The sequence below is a fragment of the Poecilia formosa genome, unplaced genomic scaffold (genome assembly GCF_000485575.1).
Source record: "Poecilia formosa unplaced genomic scaffold, Poecilia_formosa-5.1.2 Scaffold4, whole genome shotgun sequence".
Taxonomy (NCBI): domain Eukaryota; kingdom Metazoa; phylum Chordata; class Actinopteri; order Cyprinodontiformes; family Poeciliidae; genus Poecilia; species Poecilia formosa.
In genome coordinates this window covers 5,123,047-5,140,646 of record NW_006799943.1, presented here as the reverse complement: position 1 = coordinate 5,140,646, position 17,600 = coordinate 5,123,047, and the positions used below count along the sequence as shown (strand labels likewise).

The window sequence follows — 17,600 nt, the reverse complement described above, 5'->3', positions numbered from 1 at the left end:
TATATATATATATATATATATATATGAACAAAATTGTCAGACAAATGGTGTTGCGTTCAAGTACAGTACAGAGTAAAACTCCACAGGGCCATAAGCCCTGGTTTAGCATGTTTTAATTATATTTAGTTCTGATTATGCTAAAATACACAACACTGTATCATTAAACTCCTATTAAGACTGTAAACTAATCTTAATAATTACCCAGCCGCCAGTCTGTCTTAAACTCTTACAGACCAGTGAGTCACATATGACATCTAGAAAAGTTTCAGGCATGGTTATGTTGACAGTGTAGGTGAGGAGTTGGACACAAAAATGTTAGTTAGAACAACATTCATTATAACAAAGCTGTGTATATATAGAAGGTTACCAGAAAAAAAAAGGCATTGCAGATTGCGCAAGAGGTGCAATGTGTTGCAGGTTATCATAATAAGAGTTTGGTAAGACTGCTGGGTGTTAAGATAGAACCCTGGTTTGAAGCCTTTTTAACTTGTTATACATCAGCTACACAGTGTGTCTGTCAAGAGTAAATTGAAGAAAAACCTCTCTGATACTTTTGTTATATAAAAAAAAAATCTCTACAGAATATCTCCAGAGATTCTACATGTAGAGTGTTTGTCACGTGCAATCTGCCATCCCCCACCAACCTTTGTCATTGTCCACAAACAACTGGGAAGTGAGTTGTAGCATTGACTCCAACAACTGCCTGTGCCTACACACGTTCCTGTAAAAAACATATTCAGTATTTAGACTATTTCTACACAATCTCAGAGACCATCAACGCATTCCTCCCAAACACTCAAGAGCCTTTTCAAATGCACGGTTTATACACTAAACACGAGAGTTTACTGTACAGTACAGCCAGCAGGTAGCATTGAGGAACTTTAAAGAAGCGCAAACTGTGGCTCAACATTCAACTTTCCATCTAATTTAGTCAGATTTTACATGGTTCTACATTAGTAGTGTAATGTGACAGAGTTTGTAGCAGTGAGAAAAAGCCTTGTAATGCCAGTTCATGCAAGATTACTCCTTTTTCTTTTTTGTTCCTCCCCCCCTCCCCAAAACATTTTTATTTTACAATTACAGATTGTCCTAAACTCTTTGTCTAGATTTGTTTTTCTGTTATAACTTTCTGGACATTTGAGAACAAAAATATTCAGCTTAAAACGGCTTAAAATAGTCTTAACCGGTGAAACAACTTTTGATTTTCTGTTTCAGAGACCAGATTTATTTCAAAATCTTTTCTTCTTCTATTTGCCATAAGACAGAAATATCATATAACACATGTAAATTAGATAAACAATTAGTAAACACTGGTACCTTTATTTCACTTGGAAATAAAGTCCCAAAATAGCACTTTTATAACTTTGCTTGGCATTTAATATGATCTAATTGAAAGACACAAGGCCGAGTTCAACCTGAATTCAAATTTGCCAAAAAACCAGTGAGTGAAATAGCGTGCATATTCAGTGAGAAGGTTGATAAAACGCTGAAATGTCAATGTGATGTGGCAAATCAAAGACAGATTGTTTACTTCATTATTTTCTTTTTACCTTTATTTATAGAAGTATATCTCACTGAGACAGGATGGAGTCATCGCCAAGAGCAACCAGTTTGGATAAAGAATCTATTATTATTTTTCTTTTTGGGGAAAATAATGATACCTGCAAAATCAAACATTTTTTGATACTGTTTTACCCATGCCATTTCAGACCTGGAAAATAGTAAAAAAAAAAAAAAAAGTCCCATACCCTAACCGTTTCCAAAATTTTGAAGACTGTGAAAGAACTTTACTTAGAATTTATAATAAAAACCCAAGTTTTCCCAAGCACCACCATGTTTGACAGACATTTTAAGTGTTGTTCAACAAGCCTATGCCTTTTCAGTTTATTTAAAATATATATATATTGTATATTTCTAAGCACTGTATGTTTGTTTTAAGTATGTACTTCAGTTAGGTGTGACATTTATTCTGAGAAATTACATTTTATAAATTTGAAGCTGTAAAAAAATAGAACAAAGCTCCATAGAAGTTAGAATTATCCAAGGGGAGAAAAAAAAAAACAGTCTCACCAACTGTGACCTTAAAAATCCAAACATGGCTGCTCTCAATTGAAAAAAAACAACAACTATTTACTTGCTCTTTTAACCAAAAGTGTCCCATTATACCTTTAGCTAACACAAATAAATCCAGAAAGTCCAAAATGCGGTGAAGAACATAACTATTAGCTTCTATTGCTAACAGCAGTTAGCATGGTCACTAAGCATCCCAGCCAGTCATTCTCACCGTTTTTTCCAATTTGGAACTGGATCACAGTTAAACTCGGTTCAAAGATCCAACTTCTGACTAGACAATTTAACTGAATGCAGCATAAGATGCTGTCAGAACTTGATCTTTGTTCAATTTCCTGTGGCTTGTGAAAGAAGCCTTTAAAAAGACTTGAACAAATGTTAGCTAAAACAAAAAAAAAATTACATCAGTAAAGCTAAACGCATTTTCCATTAGCATTCCTATTATTGTGTGAAGATCCTATGAAGTAGCATGCTAATGTTGGAAGCAAAGAAGAGACATTTGGGAAGATTGGTTATAGATGAACACCATTGTAATCTGTCAGCTGTGAAAATAAAATAGAGAGAGAGCTCAATACATAAGTTTTAATGAATTATACCACATTATAGTGATCATTAATGTGATACAGATGTTAAAACTCACCTTTGCTCAGAATGGTAGGAAATTAACTTTACGAATCCGTTTAGCTACCGCTAACATAAAAACAAGCTAGGTTAACTTTATCTTGTAATCGTTATCAAAAGGTAAAACCATCTTGTCTCTGATTCAGCGAGATTAACTGGAATGCTGTGTGAAGCTTACACTTGGTAAGTGGGAGATATCCCACCAATACTGACCTGAAAATCCAAAATGGCTGCCACAGGTATAAACACAGAGTAAATTGAAGCCACAAACCACCTTCTGCGCTTTAATGGTTCGGATCTCTTAACTTTGTGCACATACAGTACTGTACATATTTCTTTAGCATTTCAATTTGCAAAACGCTATAAATATATTGCAATTAACACCTACCAATAAGAATTATCATCGTCATCAATATTATAGTAAGTATCCTGGACATGGAGCTCAAAAACTAACAAGCCCAACTTGTTTTCTAGCTAGGAACTGGAACTGAAGTACATCAGGTGGGACGTTTTTCATGAACTGAATTCTTATTCTGACCTGAATCAAAGTTCTGATTTCAGAGGCAATTGGAAATATTTACTGAGGGTACGAAAATGAGCTCAGAACTGCAAACGGGGCATCTGATTGAGTTGAGAATGTTTTGCAGCCATCTATCCCTGAGCGTGGTGCAGAGAGTAGGGATCAGTTCATGTACACAGTGGAATATAAAGCACCTATGTCATGATAACTGCATATTGTAGCCAAAAAGTCTCTTCATTCATGTTAACTCAAATGTAGTTTTATATGTCAAAGTGGGAACAAAATGAAGCAGCTGAAGAGTATGAAGGCACTCCCCCTCAAAGAACTTAAAAACAAAACATAAAATAGCTCATCTTCACTTCACAGAGATATATGCAGGAGTTAAGACACAGGTACATAGGCAGGTAAGATTTGGCCCAAAAGTGACCCCAAAGTCCGGTTCGCTTTGGAAAATGGATTCACTTTTATTCAGGTCAATGTAGTCACTTGGTATGCCTGCAGAAAGCTCAGGACCAAATAGACTAATCACATCCTTATCTAGACTTAGCTAATTTTTTTTTTTTTTATAGCAGCGCTGACAGAATTAGCGTAGCATGTTATGACGAGCACCTCCAGGCCAAAACACAGGCAGCACAGTGGTCTGAAACACCCCAACTCGCAAAAGTATTCACACCCCTTGATCTGTTTCACATTAGGTCACACAACCACATCAAATGTCTCTGCATTTAATTGGGATTTTATTAGGATAGATCAAGACAAAGACACATATGACAAAAAAAGAAAAAAAGAAATGTTTTTTCATTTACTATAAAAAATCTGAATCTTGAAGCCGATTCTCTGAAGCGATGTCAGATTAGCAGTCAGATTTTATCTTTAGAAACTGTAGAAAGAAAATCTGGATCATTTTCACAATAATTAACTACATTGTTTTGGTCTGTTGCATAAAATCCCAATAAAATACAATTATGGTTTAAATGCTTTACGATTTTGCCATATATAGGCTTTTGTAAGTAAGATCAACCTCTCTTACAGGAAGTACATAAATATGAGTCAAGCTTGTTTAGTAGTAAATAGATTTGGCTTGAGTTAATGTTACATTTGCTTTCCACCCCTCTAAGAGGCAATTTTCCTTAGTTTACTTAAACCTGAACCTAAAGTGCAAAACTGAAACATTTTGCCAGCTGTGGTATTATAATTGTAATATTGTAGAGTAAGTAAGGCAGTCAAATTGCCCTACAAATCTTTTTTTTTTCCTGTAATTTCAATTAAATAAGACAAAGGAGAAGAATAAAATGTAACAGATTCAATTCATTTTCTAGAAGGTTAACTATGGTGGAAGGCATGCACTTCAGATTTGGTTGATTTCTTGCTGGGGTTAGCTTAGCTTAGCTTAGCTCTGGAAGAAATTAATACTTTAGTTGTAGTAGCAGCGCCCTCTATAAAATTGTGTACACTAGCTAGCCCCTTGTTCACAAAGAGCACCAACATCCTCATCTGTACAGTCGACGTCGACTTTAGTGTTTACTTGATTTGCCCGATTTTCCTGATTTGCTCGTTTTGGCGGCTTTGGTAGCTTTGATGTCCATTTTGGTCTTTTGGATGCGCGAGAAGATCTCCTTAAAAAGAGCCTTATACTCAGGAGTGTTCTGCCCCAGCCGCTTATCCACCGCCTCCACCTGCTTGCTGATGCTCTCCATGGCTTCGGGAGTGGAGGGGGACTGGGTGGGCGTCGGGGGAGGTGCCGGGACGGGGCCCACGGCGCAGTCTTTCATGGACGGGTCGCGGGAGACGGGACGGGAAGTCTGGACGCCGGCGTGGCACAGGCTCTCCTCATGCCGCCTGCACTTGCCCAGCAGCTCCTCGTATTTCTCCAGCAGGGCGTGGTACTGCTCGTCCACCTCCCTGAGGATGGACATCCCCCTCTTCCTCACGCTGTTGGCGTGGAGGGCGTAGCTGCCTCTCCTGCGGCCGGATGCGTCCCGTGCCACGATGGCGTTGAGCGCCGTGTCGCTGCAGCTTTTCCTCACAGGGCTGGACTCCGGCAGCTGCTCGCCTCCGACGCCGCCTCCACCCTCGGCCTCCTCCCGCACGCCGCCGCCTCCGCCGCCAGCGTCGCCGTCCTCCGCTTCCAGGAACGTGTCGGTTTCCGGGGTGATGCTGAGGACGGTCTGGGTCAGGGCGACGACGTCGTCCTCGCCGCTCAGGAGGAAAGTCCGCGCGCGGCGGAGCTGCTGCAGCTCCTGCAGCTCCACCTCCAGCTCCCGCACACGAGCCTGGCAGCTCTCAGCGTCCTGTCAGGAGGCAAAACAAACAAAAAAAAAAAAAAAAAACAGAGAGAGAGAGAGAGAGAGAGAGAGAAAGACAGAGAAAGAAAGAGAAACCCCAATCAGCTCACCACTTAGATCTTGCAAAAAAACAAAACAAAAGCAGACGTTTCTTTGGTCTTTTTCTCGTCAGACACGTTTACATTTCTTGCTAGATGTGCTAGCTTGTGGAGCAAAGCAGCTCGATAAAAAAAAAAAAATCGTTTTGCTTCTCTAACCTGCACACGCGTCTGCAGCCGAGAAAACTCTGCGATCAGGAGGTTGCACTCTTTCTCCACTCCCTCCCTTCGACCCCGCTCTGTCCGGACGGCGGCTCTCAGCGCCGACACCGCCTCCCTCAGGTGCTGACTGTCCTCCTCACACGGCTGTCTCTTGGCCTCCAAAGTGAAGCTCTCGGCCCGGCCCACTACAAACTCATCCTCATACCTAGCAGGAAAATCATTGGAGTTTTACTCTTTTTTCCCCTCTGGGCTTTATCTTTATCGATTAAACAGAAAATGCCCACCTGGGCGCGGTGCAGAGCTCCCGCAGGCACGGGAACGAGTGGATGGTCTTGCGTCGCTCCCTCTTCTCCCTCCTGACTCGGAGCTGCTCCATCGAGCGGAACTGCTCCACCTGCGCCGACAGAGACTCCACCTGATTCTGCAGAGTCTCAATAGTCCCCGTTAAGCTGGAGCAGAAGACAAAACAAAAAGAGGCACAGAACTTAGGGTTGAAACGATTAATCAGATTAATCGTGATTAATCACCATTGAAATGAAATCATTATTGGACACTTTAATTAGGATGAAACAACTGAAGTGCAAAACTATCTATTTGTTTTAATTGGATGACTGGCCTAGCGTAGCAAGTTTTCTGTAAACCCTGCTTTACATTTTGAGCGCTAATAAAAAAGGAATGAATGAGGGCCAAACGATTAAACCGGGTCAGGAGAGCGCTCCGTCCTTCACACCTCTCGATCTTTTGCTGCGAGGCTTTGCTGTCCCTGACCAGCGTGTGGTTGGTGCGCTCCAGTTCTCTGGCCGTGCCGTCCAGCTGCTCGTACACTTTGGCGTGTTGCTCGTTCATGTCCCGAAGGACCTCCAGCTGCTTGGTCAGGTACTAGAGAGCCAGACACAAATGCCGACGTGACAGAAATAACAGCGATAATTAGATTTAGGCACATTTTTCCATTTCTAAAACGTCAGCTTGAACATTTAAAAACATAACTCAGACACTGCCAGCAACATGGCCTCTCATATGAGCCAGGATGTGAGAGGAGTGATGCGGGAACAGAAAAAAAATTGTCGCTAAGGTCATGATGCTAAGACTTAAAGGGCCTTGCTAATATATAAATACCTCTTGGCAAAACTGCATCAGTTTCATGTGACAGACAAACATTTTTTAGAAATAAAAATCTAAAAAGTGTGGATTGCATTTTTATCGATCTATTCTGAACACCTTAACGGTGCGGATGACGTACGGTGTTGTTTTTTTGTTTGGATAAAAAGTAACATTCTGGTCTCATTTGATCAGTGCAATAAAAGAATAAACTGTTGTATCTACAAAAATATAAAAAAATGTAAAAAATTATATATATATATATATATATATATATATATATATATATATATATATATATACTTAAAATTCCCATATCCCATGCTACATTTTCACATGGTTAGGATATTGATTCATAACCAAACCCTGCTTTAAACTTGTACTGATGCTGTTTGGTCTCTGATTTTCTAACGTTTCCTTTATCAACCAGCTGGATTTATAATTAGTTTAAACTTGGCTTCTCTTGTGGAGGTAGCTGGTTGCACTGGATATTGCTTAGGAGTTTCATACTAAAGGGGACAGATTACAAATGTATGCAACATTTATTTTTATTAGTAAGAAATGAATCATGTATCATGTAAATGTATCACAATTATGCCCAACTTTGTGTCGGTTTTATTCTAATAAAATTCACTGAAATTTAAGGCTGTAACGCCACATTTTTTTTCCCAGGCGAACGCCCTCTAGTCTTTGGGATGTCTGCCTTTTGTGATTTCATCTGTGGGGGTACAGGCTGACTAAACAGCATCAAAATCAAACCACTCCTTCTAGGAACCTCACTTTTTTTCCTCAGTGATTGTAGTGCAAGCTTTTTTTACTTGCATATGCTTGCCAGTTTTATTGGGCTGAATCCAGTTGGATTGATATCCCATTCCTGCCATTAGGCGCAAGTAGAAAACAAAAAAGAAAAGAAGGGCAGACGTGTTGATTTCACACGCATGATGACTGAGTTGGGTGATGCGATATTTGTTGAGTTTTTGACCAGTCCTTGGACAGAAACTCAAGGTTCGTACCTCAATCTCTTGCACTTGTTCCTCATTAGTGATGTACATCTGCTGTAAAGAGTCCTCCAACTCTTTGTTCCTCTCCAGTAAAGTCTTCCCCAGCTCTGCTGCCAGGTGGAGATCTGAGAAACAAGGAGAATCGGTGAATAAAGGGAGCCAGAATCAAAGAATACTGGGGGGGAAAAAAGAAAGAAAAGTGAATGATGAATGAATGGATGAATATTTATGCCACCAAATGAAAGGCGGAGCAAGATAGATTGTGGACTATTCTGGAAGTAAAACACTAAATATAGCAGAATAATTTATATTATCACTGCCAGAGTTAATGGTGAACATTGCTCTATTTTAGGTGAGAGAATAATAGAGTTCGGGACGATCAAACAGGTCGTCACGCCGCCTTCGTTCTGCAGCGAAGCGGCTCAATTATAGAAGAAAGGCAGAGAGCCAGGCCTCTCCGCTCCCCGGCGAGTAATGCATGAAGGTCAGGCGCCGATGCCAAAATAATTTCTCTCTCTGCTGAGATGCAGCACAGCGAGACGCTGGAGACTCTATGATGAAGATGAAAGTTTAAAATAAAAGTGTTCTTTTGGCAGCGTTTCCATCCAGGCTCCCACACCGAGCTAAATGCACATCCAAAGTAAGATGAGTCACTGTCGTCGCTCTCTGTTCTAGCTGTGGCCTGACTCAGCGGACCTGGTGGCCCACATTGCCGGGCGTCAGCAAGATGCGGACTGCAGCATCTCTGGAAGAAAAAAACAAAAACAAAAAAAGGGCGCCAGAGGACATGCTTTATACATCCTGCTCCCGATGCTAATAAGGAGTGGTGAACATCGGATAGTACTCCGACTTGGATGTTTCTACTTGGGTTGTTTATTAGTAACCGTGAGTAGCAGAAACCCCACTAACTTCTCCAGTAATTAGTCTGCCTAATATATCGAAATATATCACATTTATTTCATTTATCGTGTGCCCAGAATGCATCACTGTTGTCCAGATAACGAAAGAAACTGAAGAAAACAACTCAGAAAATCGCCATTGCAATATTCGGCAACGGTTTCACAATTTCACGTTTACTTGACGTTGTGAGAAGAAGAAAAAAAAGAGTCTTCAACTGTGATCAATTTCTTTTCAGTAGGAATAAAGTTACTAAATGTCACTAGATGTTACAGTTAGGAACTTCACTTCTGGTACCAATTCCAGCAACTGGAACAAAAGAAACAAAAGATACTAAATGTGTCGTTGTGTGTTCAATTGCCAAAAAACAACGTTGCAAATCAATCTTTGTCGCTCAGCACAGACCTGAAACTGACCCACACAGGATGATGTCACACAGGGTGGAGACCCTTTCGTTTTTACACCATGTGTGAAGAGCTGGGACCCTCCCTCAGAGGAGCAGAGACCGTCTCTGTAACCTCTAAAATCCCTGTTTCCCCATAGCTTGCAGCTATGACCTGATACGCCATATAAAACAACTTTTGTTTCCAGCCAGTGGATCCACTCGTAGAAGTGAGTTCATGGTTTTATACGTAAATATCCCGATGTCTTCCACAGCTGTGTTGTCTCGGTAGGTGCATATCACCCGTGAAATTCAATGGAATGTGGAAGACAGGACTTCTCGTGTTTCCATTTTCCTTTGCTGTAGACGCTGTACAGAGCAGGCTAAAGTAACAACACCGGCAGTTTATCGGGCAAGAAATGTTACAATCAAATGAAAGCCAAGCTAAAGCGTAATCATTCTCAGAAGCCATGGATTTAGATCTTGGACAAAGGTCTGTCATAAATCATGCAATTGATTTATTTATTGCATGATAAATTGAATCAAGCATAATGATTTTCATTTGTATTATTTATCAGTTGCCTCTTTTCTGCCAAAAAAAGGAAAACAAAAGTCTTCAGTCTGGTGCATTGGTCGGCACTAGCCTCCCCCTTTTTTTTTTTTTTGAAGGACAATTTTGTTTACAGAGATTTTACAATTTATTTTATTCGTTGTTTCTATTGTGTTGTTTATTTAGTATAAAAATGTCCTCCAGTTCCAGTGTTAAATGTTCATTAGTACTTAGTCTATCGACCTTTGACAATGTGTTCTTGCATTATTCTGCTTTTGCAATTGTATTACTTGAAAATGACCTCAAAACAACAATATTATCGTTTATCGAGATAACTTCTGGGCCAATTTATCGTCAAAACAAAGTTTGTTATCGCAACAGGCCTTAATTAACCTCAGGCAATGCAATTTTATTATAGCGTTGATTAGTTTAGTCGTCATCCAGATTACAGTTGCTGAGCAAACTCTGAGTCTGGTAACTTTAATGATTTTTAACACAATATGTCACATCAGTTAACAAAAAATAAATAAATAAAAGTAGATCCAGAAGCAAAACCCACTATTGTTTGGTTAAGAATTGTGTTCTTCCCCAGCTTTAATCCCACGCAGACACAAAGTTAGCCTTGAAAAAAAAAAAAAAAAACTAAATCTGATGAGCCTTGGGTCTAAATAACACTGATGCCTGTCTGCCTGACGGCAAGGTGACACAATGAAAGCGGTGTTCCTTACTGACACACTAGCATTTAGAAATGTCAGCCGGGATGAGTTCGGGCAGTCAGCACTTTGAAGCCCAGCGTTGCTCCATCAACTCCGACATCCACTCTGCTCCGTCAGACACAGCTTCGCTGCGGGTTTTGTTTTGTCGTTTCAATTTTCATACCAATATTATTTATTTTTTATTTATTTATCCAGTTCCATTTGGATCTTTTTTTTTAAGCTCCTGTAAATAAATAAAGGATCCTCGAGTATCTATTTTTGTGTCGGAAAGTAACAGTAAGTTTGAAAATCGACGCACGAGCTCGCGCGTGCTCGTGTGTGTGCACGTGCCAAATTCCCAACATCAGCACCATTTCAGCCCAGCCACAGAAAACGCTCCAATATAATTAGCTGGCACTACTACAGGGAGGCGGAGAGGAGGAAGAGGAGGAGGAAGACAGGAAACGAAGTCAGTGGTGTGGAGAACTTGATGACTCACCATTCACTTCAATTAGGTCCGACAAAACATCTGAGCGCGCGGTCGGTCCGAGCGTACAGCAAACTGAATGAACGATAAGCTTTGAGTACAACGATACGTTTTCTAGACTGATGTAATTCGATTAAAGTAATGGAATCGAAACAAAATAGCCGACAGAAAGTCGTGGGATGGAAGGAGAAGATGGGGCCGTGAGTGAAAAGAGGTTTGAACTATTTCAAATTAGGTTCCAACATCAGGACTCAAAGGAAAACCTCTCTCCACATAACCTCTCACTAGCTGCATTTGAATTCACCATAAAATTGCATAAAATGGAAATTACGGAAATAAATTCGCTTACTGGAAACACGCCTATTTTTTAAAAAAAAAAAGAAAAAGAAAAAAAAAACACGTTTTGCGCTATAGGATAAGATGGTTATTCAGACGTATCGAAATAGATGCTTTTCGCACAACTGTAATGAAAACACTTTTTCGCCTCACACCAGTCACGTGGTTAACTACTGGCGAAAACCATGAAGAAGAAGAAGAAGAAGAAGAAGAAGAAGGCAGGAAGTATTTTTCTTCGTGGTTTGTAGTTTTTGTTTTGTTGGGGTTTTTTCCTCCACTATATAGCCACCGCCTTAAAATAATGACCAAAATATTTTTTTGACAAACATGATTTTTGAAAAAATTAAAAAAATAAAAATAAAAAATCTATCACCTTTTTCAGTAGAAAAGATGATTTAGGTTAAAAGAATAATAAAAGAAAAGACATAAGCCATTATTTTAAGAAGATACTCCAATCAAAAGTGGTGATGCGATGCCTGTGAAATGTTATAAAACAAAAAAAAAAGTTAGTAATATAATAGGGTTGACAATACTTATGCCAATGGTGATTCTGGTAATTATATATATATATATATATATATATATATATATATAATTTCTAAACTTTAGAATTATCTTGCCACTAAATAAATGTAATTATATTAGAGTTTTTAAAGAAATTCTGCAACTGGAATAAAACATTCAATTATTTTAATACTTCTTTTATCCTTACAAGAGGTGGCAGTAAATGTGGCTACCGGCCAGCAATCTATGTTAAATATTCGAAAATGTTTATTCTTCACAATTATTGTGTCCTTAATAATAATAATAATAATAATAATAATAAAGCATTTCAAAACAAATCATTCACTGCACTGCTATACTTGGACTATTTAAGATCTGCCTATCAGGATGTCTCCATGTTATTGATTCCAATAAACATAAATCTCTTCGATTAAAATAAGGCTGCAAAATAAATGTTCTCCAAAATATAAAGAAGCTGTTAGGAGTCAAAATTTGAAGTAATAGATGTCAGCTGACTTAACCCAGTAGTTCTGTCACTTGATTAGATGCTGGCCATGTGAAGGCCCTTCCTTACTTGGCATACTGTCAATGCATTGTTGTTAAAGAAGAAGAAGCTTCTGCAACGTGAATTCCCTGTTAGCATTAAAGCTCCAAGTGACATCTCTGCCTCGGCCTGGAGAGCTCCACAGAGAGCCTTTGTTCAGATGCCGGCCGGCGGTGCCAAGCAGCGGCTGAAGGAGGGGATGCTGCGGTCGGTAGGTCGTTCGGTCGGTGTCTTGTCTTACCCTGCTCCAGGTCTTGCTGGTCGTACCACGGCTCTTCTTCTTCGGTGACGAATTCCTCCATTCTCCCTGAGCTGAGCATGGGTGTCCCGCTCCGTCCGAACCGTGAACGAATAATAAACCCACAGAAATGAGTCCGTGAACGCCTCTCTTCTCCTGACGGGAACAATAACCCCCTCCAACGGCGGAGGAGGCGGCGGCAGAAAGGAGTCTCGGAGCAGAGCAGCGGTCTTCTCCCTGGAGCTGCTCCCCGGCAGGCTCTCCCTCTTCCTCCCTCTCTCTCTCTTTCAGTGAGGGAGTGTGGCTTTACGTGTTTCCTCTCTCCTTCCGCTTCTCTGCTGCTCCCTTCAGTCGCATCCCCTCTACACATGAACCCAGCAGCACCGGCCCATCCCGGAGCCCCAGCCAGCCGACACAGCTGCTGCTGCTGTTGCTGCAGAGACGTGGCAGGGATGTTGCGACAGCAGCCACTTCCTTTCTCCCTGTTTTCTGATCAGCTGCACACTCGCGATGCCTTCACCTGCAGCTCGTACAGGCCGCGCTTTTGTCTCCACTCGAGCGTGCAAAACGGACACGAAGACAGAGATAATATTGTCCGCGTAATCCTATTAGTGTAAAATTAATTTACTACAACGGATTTTGTATTTAAAGCTGACATCTGACCAAAAAATAAAATATAATGCAACCAAATCTAAACCGGAGAACAAAATGATCTATGCTATAATGAAGTTTGCAGATGAAACCATTGCTATTAGTTTGACCCAGAACAATGATGGAGTCCGAATGCAAACAGGTTGGTCCAGAACCACCTGGAGCTTAACCTGTTCAAAACAGTGGAGGGTGTCTGAGATAAGATCAAATTAAACACAATCGGTGTCAAAAAATATTTTTGTTTGCACCGCTATCATTTTAAAAGATATCAATGAATGTTTCCATTGGTCATCAAAGGTCAAGCGGAGGGTCCACGTTTAAGAACTCAAACAATCAATAGTGCAGCAAATATTTTAACTGCGCATCAATGTAGCACAAGTAATTTCCATCAATTTTGTTTAATTTTTGTTTATGTGGTGGACCTAGCAAGCATCTGCAAAAACAATTGCCTTCACTTAAAAGTGTAGGCAACCTCAGTACAATAGATTAATTACACATGATTTTGATGCCCTTTATGCTTTACTGGTGCTAGGAGTTTTACTAAGCATAATTTATTTCTATTTACACTCCTCAGTGCGAAAGTAGTCCAAGTTCCTCATTGCTAGATGCTAATTTGCTGCTAGCTGCGCTAACTCCACTGCAGCTTTCTTGCCAACTTTTCCAAAAAAGCCAGACTTGTTCAACTATTTCCAACTTAAATTTAACATCCAAATTTAAGAGCGAAGGGGGTTGCTGTTTTTCTGTTTGTTGGCCTGACCTGGAGTCCGTACAATGAGCAGTACAATTAGATCAAATAAGATTATAACCACTCCTTAATCTGAATAAAAGCAGAAAAGTGAGTATATGTAGTTTTGAACTTAATGCTTCCATATTTTGACTTTTACATCTACTTGTAGGGGGAAAAGTGTCTTTATATCTCCTCCATATAATTATTTCTAATATGAAATATTCTGTAATTGATTGTCAGATAATGGTCTGGTCTACCGTGTTCACATATTACACCACTAGAGGGCGACTTCCTGATTTAGATTGTCGGGCAGTTTGGGAACAACACAACTTGCATTTCCTGTTTATTTCAATACGTGCGTTCATAGAGATAATACGCCTATTCGTGCGTCAGTCACAGGAGCTCCGCACAAGCTAATCTTTTTTCTACGGAAGAGGATTAGGACCACTAAACAACAACTACAACAAAAACCAAAGAATCAGACTTTTTTTCCTCAAAAAATTTTGACCAAGATTTCATTTACAAGAGAAACCTGTTTTAATAAAATAAATAAAATACAAATTACAACATTATAAATTCTGGCTTTAATCTCAGATTTTTTTTAACCTTTTTTAAAATCTCAGAATCAAAAATGTTTGAATTGCTTATGCACAACTAGGCAAATACAGTCGTCAAACTCAAATCTACCAAGTACATTTAGACAGGCTTTCAGTGTGAATAAAGTGCAGGTTTACAAATCCAATAACAAGGAAAAAACATATAACAATATATTTCACACACAATAATGTTAGGTTATTTATTTGAATATAGATATACACTGACACAGAATTAAAATTCTGACTAAAGTCAAAATTTTATTGAATTATTTTTGGTGGCCCAATCCTCTTCTGTACCATCCTGCGCCTCTGTGGTTTCCAGTGTCCTGCAAATCATATTAAAAGTTAAAAGTATAAACCATGTAAATAAGGGATTCATTTACTGTTTTCTCCATTTTACAACTGAGTAATTTGTTACTTTATCCGCTTTACTGTCTTCTTTTCAGGACTTTGGCTGTTTGCAAGCTATCCTGTCGCAGACGTCAACCTGCATGACCCTGACACAGGTGTTCTCATGCACATGTACCCGAAGAGGGCCTCATCTAGAGCAGCCGCGGTTGCGTTGACCAACAGAGCGCGGGGGGGAAATGTCTTCTATCAAACGCTGCTGTGACAGACTCATCATCATGTGCGGTTTAATCACTTGGCTACACAGTCGCATGAGCAGTCACCACCTCCGGTTACATCAGACAGCGGAGGTTTGACTGATAAAGAAAAGTTTCTAAAACGGCCATCTGTTCAGAATCCCACACAGCTCCGTTTTACCTAGAAGAGGAAATGATTCCCATCTTAAATCCCTAAAGTGGAATCAGAAAGTGTTTTTATTTCATCACCTGCCTGTTGCATAGATGTGACCCACAAACAGAGGTACGTGTGGCAAAAAGAAAAAAAGCCTTCTAGAGGTTGTCATGCGCTTGAATTTGTTCATGTTTTTCAACCACAAATCAAAATCTGAAAGGTGTGGCGTGCATTTTATTCAGACCATTTTACTCTAACACCCACAAGTGAAAGTCCATTGTGAACAATTGTCCTTTGAAGACCGCATGTCAAACACAACAGATTATTCCCACAGAGCAAAATGGTAGTGGCAGGATTTTTTTTTTTTTTTTTAAACAAAGCATTGACTCAGGGAGGTTGAATGTACACCACACCTTTCAGATTTTTACTTTTGAAAATGTGACAGGCATCTATGTAATTTTCCTCTAAGGGTTTTTATGAACAATATTTTGTCTTACAAACAACTGAACTTTAACACGCACGAACAGAACTCCACCCACCAAGGAGATCAAGCTAGGAGGTGCTGAGGAAATAACATTGCATTTCACTCTGTGTTATACCTCCCCATGCTGTCACTTTCATCCACTCTGCTGCTGACTCTAATCTTTAGTTTGTCTTTTTTTTTTTTTACCAACCCGCCTTGCTTTATATGTGGGAAGCGTTTACTTCCATGCGGCTCTTGTTTTTCACTCCAGTTTTCGTTCTGCATATTCTTATTGCAACAATATGTGAACGCTGTGTCTCACATTTTACATTTTTCATTTGGGTTCAGCCTGTTCCTTTTTTTTTTTTGTTAAATTATTGCTTCTTAAAATAGTGTTATATTTTGCCTCCTTAATTGTAATGCTGTAAATGTACCAAAACAAAGCTAATCTGTGGTTGACTTGTAAAAACAGCAAAATGAGAATCTTCATGGTAGAAAATGAATGAATCTGACTTAAAGCATTTCAGCTCACAGCATCACTAAGTTTGAATAAAGGCTCATTGATTCATTTAGTTATAAATGAATATAATCACTAAAATTCAGCTTTTATTGATTATATTGCATCTGAATTCATCTCAGTTACCTACAAATCCTCAGAAGGTGACACCTCTATACAAAGTAAGTTGTTGTTTGTGAGTTTAACTCTGCTCTGCTGTGTTTGCCAAAGGTTTCGCAAAGTGATCTTTGGTCCATGTGACTCCATCAGGTATGGATTATCAATCATTCTTGATGCTGAGCTTTCCAGAATGAAAGCTGAGCAGATCAGAGATGAGTTTAGGCGCTTTGGTGGTTTGTGTTTTATCTGCGAAACTCCTAAAGATTTTGAGATTGATGCTTTTTTGTTGTTGTTTTTTTCCCACTACTGATTACCTAACAGTTCTGGATTGAAGCAAACATCCTGATGAACCCAGCCTCTGGAATACTTCAGCCACTTGAGGGTCGTTCTAGTTTTTGAAGTGGAAACAAAACATGTTGCTCCATTTGTGCCTTTGCTGTATTCTGTAATCGCATTTCCAAGCATAATCTCTCGCTTTTCAAAACTATTCGACGTTAGCTCGCTTCCTTCGCTTTGTTCCAGTAACAACGCCATGGGAAATGAGTAATGGCTATTTGTGAATGAATCAATTTAGCCAGGAATGTTTGAATAATGTTCCACACACCCACTCAACTGATTCTCATCAGAGACTCTGAGCTATTTTTCGTCAAAACAGGCCGGAGCTGACATTTTTACAAAATAAACAACAGCGAAGCAGCAGGAAGAAAAAAAAGAGTTTCATTGTTTTTTTTTTCCCTACATACAATTTACTGTAGCTAACAACGTCCTGCCTCCGACATAGATGCATTAAGACTTTTGTTAAACTTTTCACGTTTTGTCACATTACATTATGTATTTTAATATTTTATATGATAGGCCAACACATTGTGAAGTAGGAGGAATACAACATGCTCTCAAACGTTCTTACCAATAAAAATCTGAACAGTGTGGCATGCAAATATTGTATCTGCTCTTCACCTGAAGTGGCTTCTTTTGCAAAAATGACCGAAGCTCATTTATATTTAGCGGAAAGACTTTTCTCAATTGGATTTAGGTCTGAACTTTGACTAAGATATTATTTTTTGTTCTAACGCTATTAGCTAAACATCCATCACAATCAGTGACATGCACAGATATACGATAGGTGGCGCTAGAGTATAGTACCAGCTATTCTTCCTCTGGAGAAAAATAGTGCCCTTTTGCAATTTTTTTTTTTAACAGCGTATTGTGTGTGATCCAAGGTAGCATTTTTAATTTAAAAGGTTGTATTACCATTTTTGTAATTTTGCCCAAAAAATGACAAATGTTCAGCGTAAAGGCTGCAGTTTACACTGGGAGAAGG

The 17,600-nt window shown here is 39.5% G+C and overlaps 1 protein-coding gene across 1 annotated transcript; it reads right to left on the bottom strand.

Annotated features, from left to right (window-relative positions):
- Positions 1 to 1,527: 1,527 nt before the first annotated feature.
- Positions 1,528 to 12,858, bottom strand: LOC103144219 (cerebellar degeneration-related protein 2-like). Its single transcript, XM_007561096.2, has 6 exons — positions 12,492 to 12,858; positions 7,868 to 7,980; positions 6,487 to 6,635; positions 6,041 to 6,205; positions 5,754 to 5,961; positions 1,528 to 5,502 (listed from the first exon to the last, which is right to left on the bottom strand). The coding sequence occupies exons 1-6, from the start codon at positions 12,856 to 12,858 to the stop codon at positions 4,726 to 4,728; spliced, it is 1,779 nt and encodes a 592-aa protein (XP_007561158.1). The 3' UTR covers positions 1,528 to 4,725.
- Positions 12,859 to 17,600: the final 4,742 nt, after the last annotated feature.

Bases quoted from the DNA above. Each gene is read 5' to 3' on its own strand.
- LOC103144219 (XM_007561096.2), bottom strand. From the start codon at position 12,858: ATGTGTAGAGGGGATGCGACTGAAGGGAGCAGCAGAGAAGCGGAAGGA. The intron at 7,981-12,491 runs GTAAGACAAGAC...CTTGTTTCTCAG, and splicing joins CCAGCAAGACCTGGAGCAGG to ATCTCCACCTGGCAGCAGAG. The intron at 5,503-5,753 runs GTTAGAGAAGCA...GCCTCCTGACAG, and splicing joins GGCTGCAGACGCGTGTGCAG to GACGCTGAGAGCTGCCAGGC.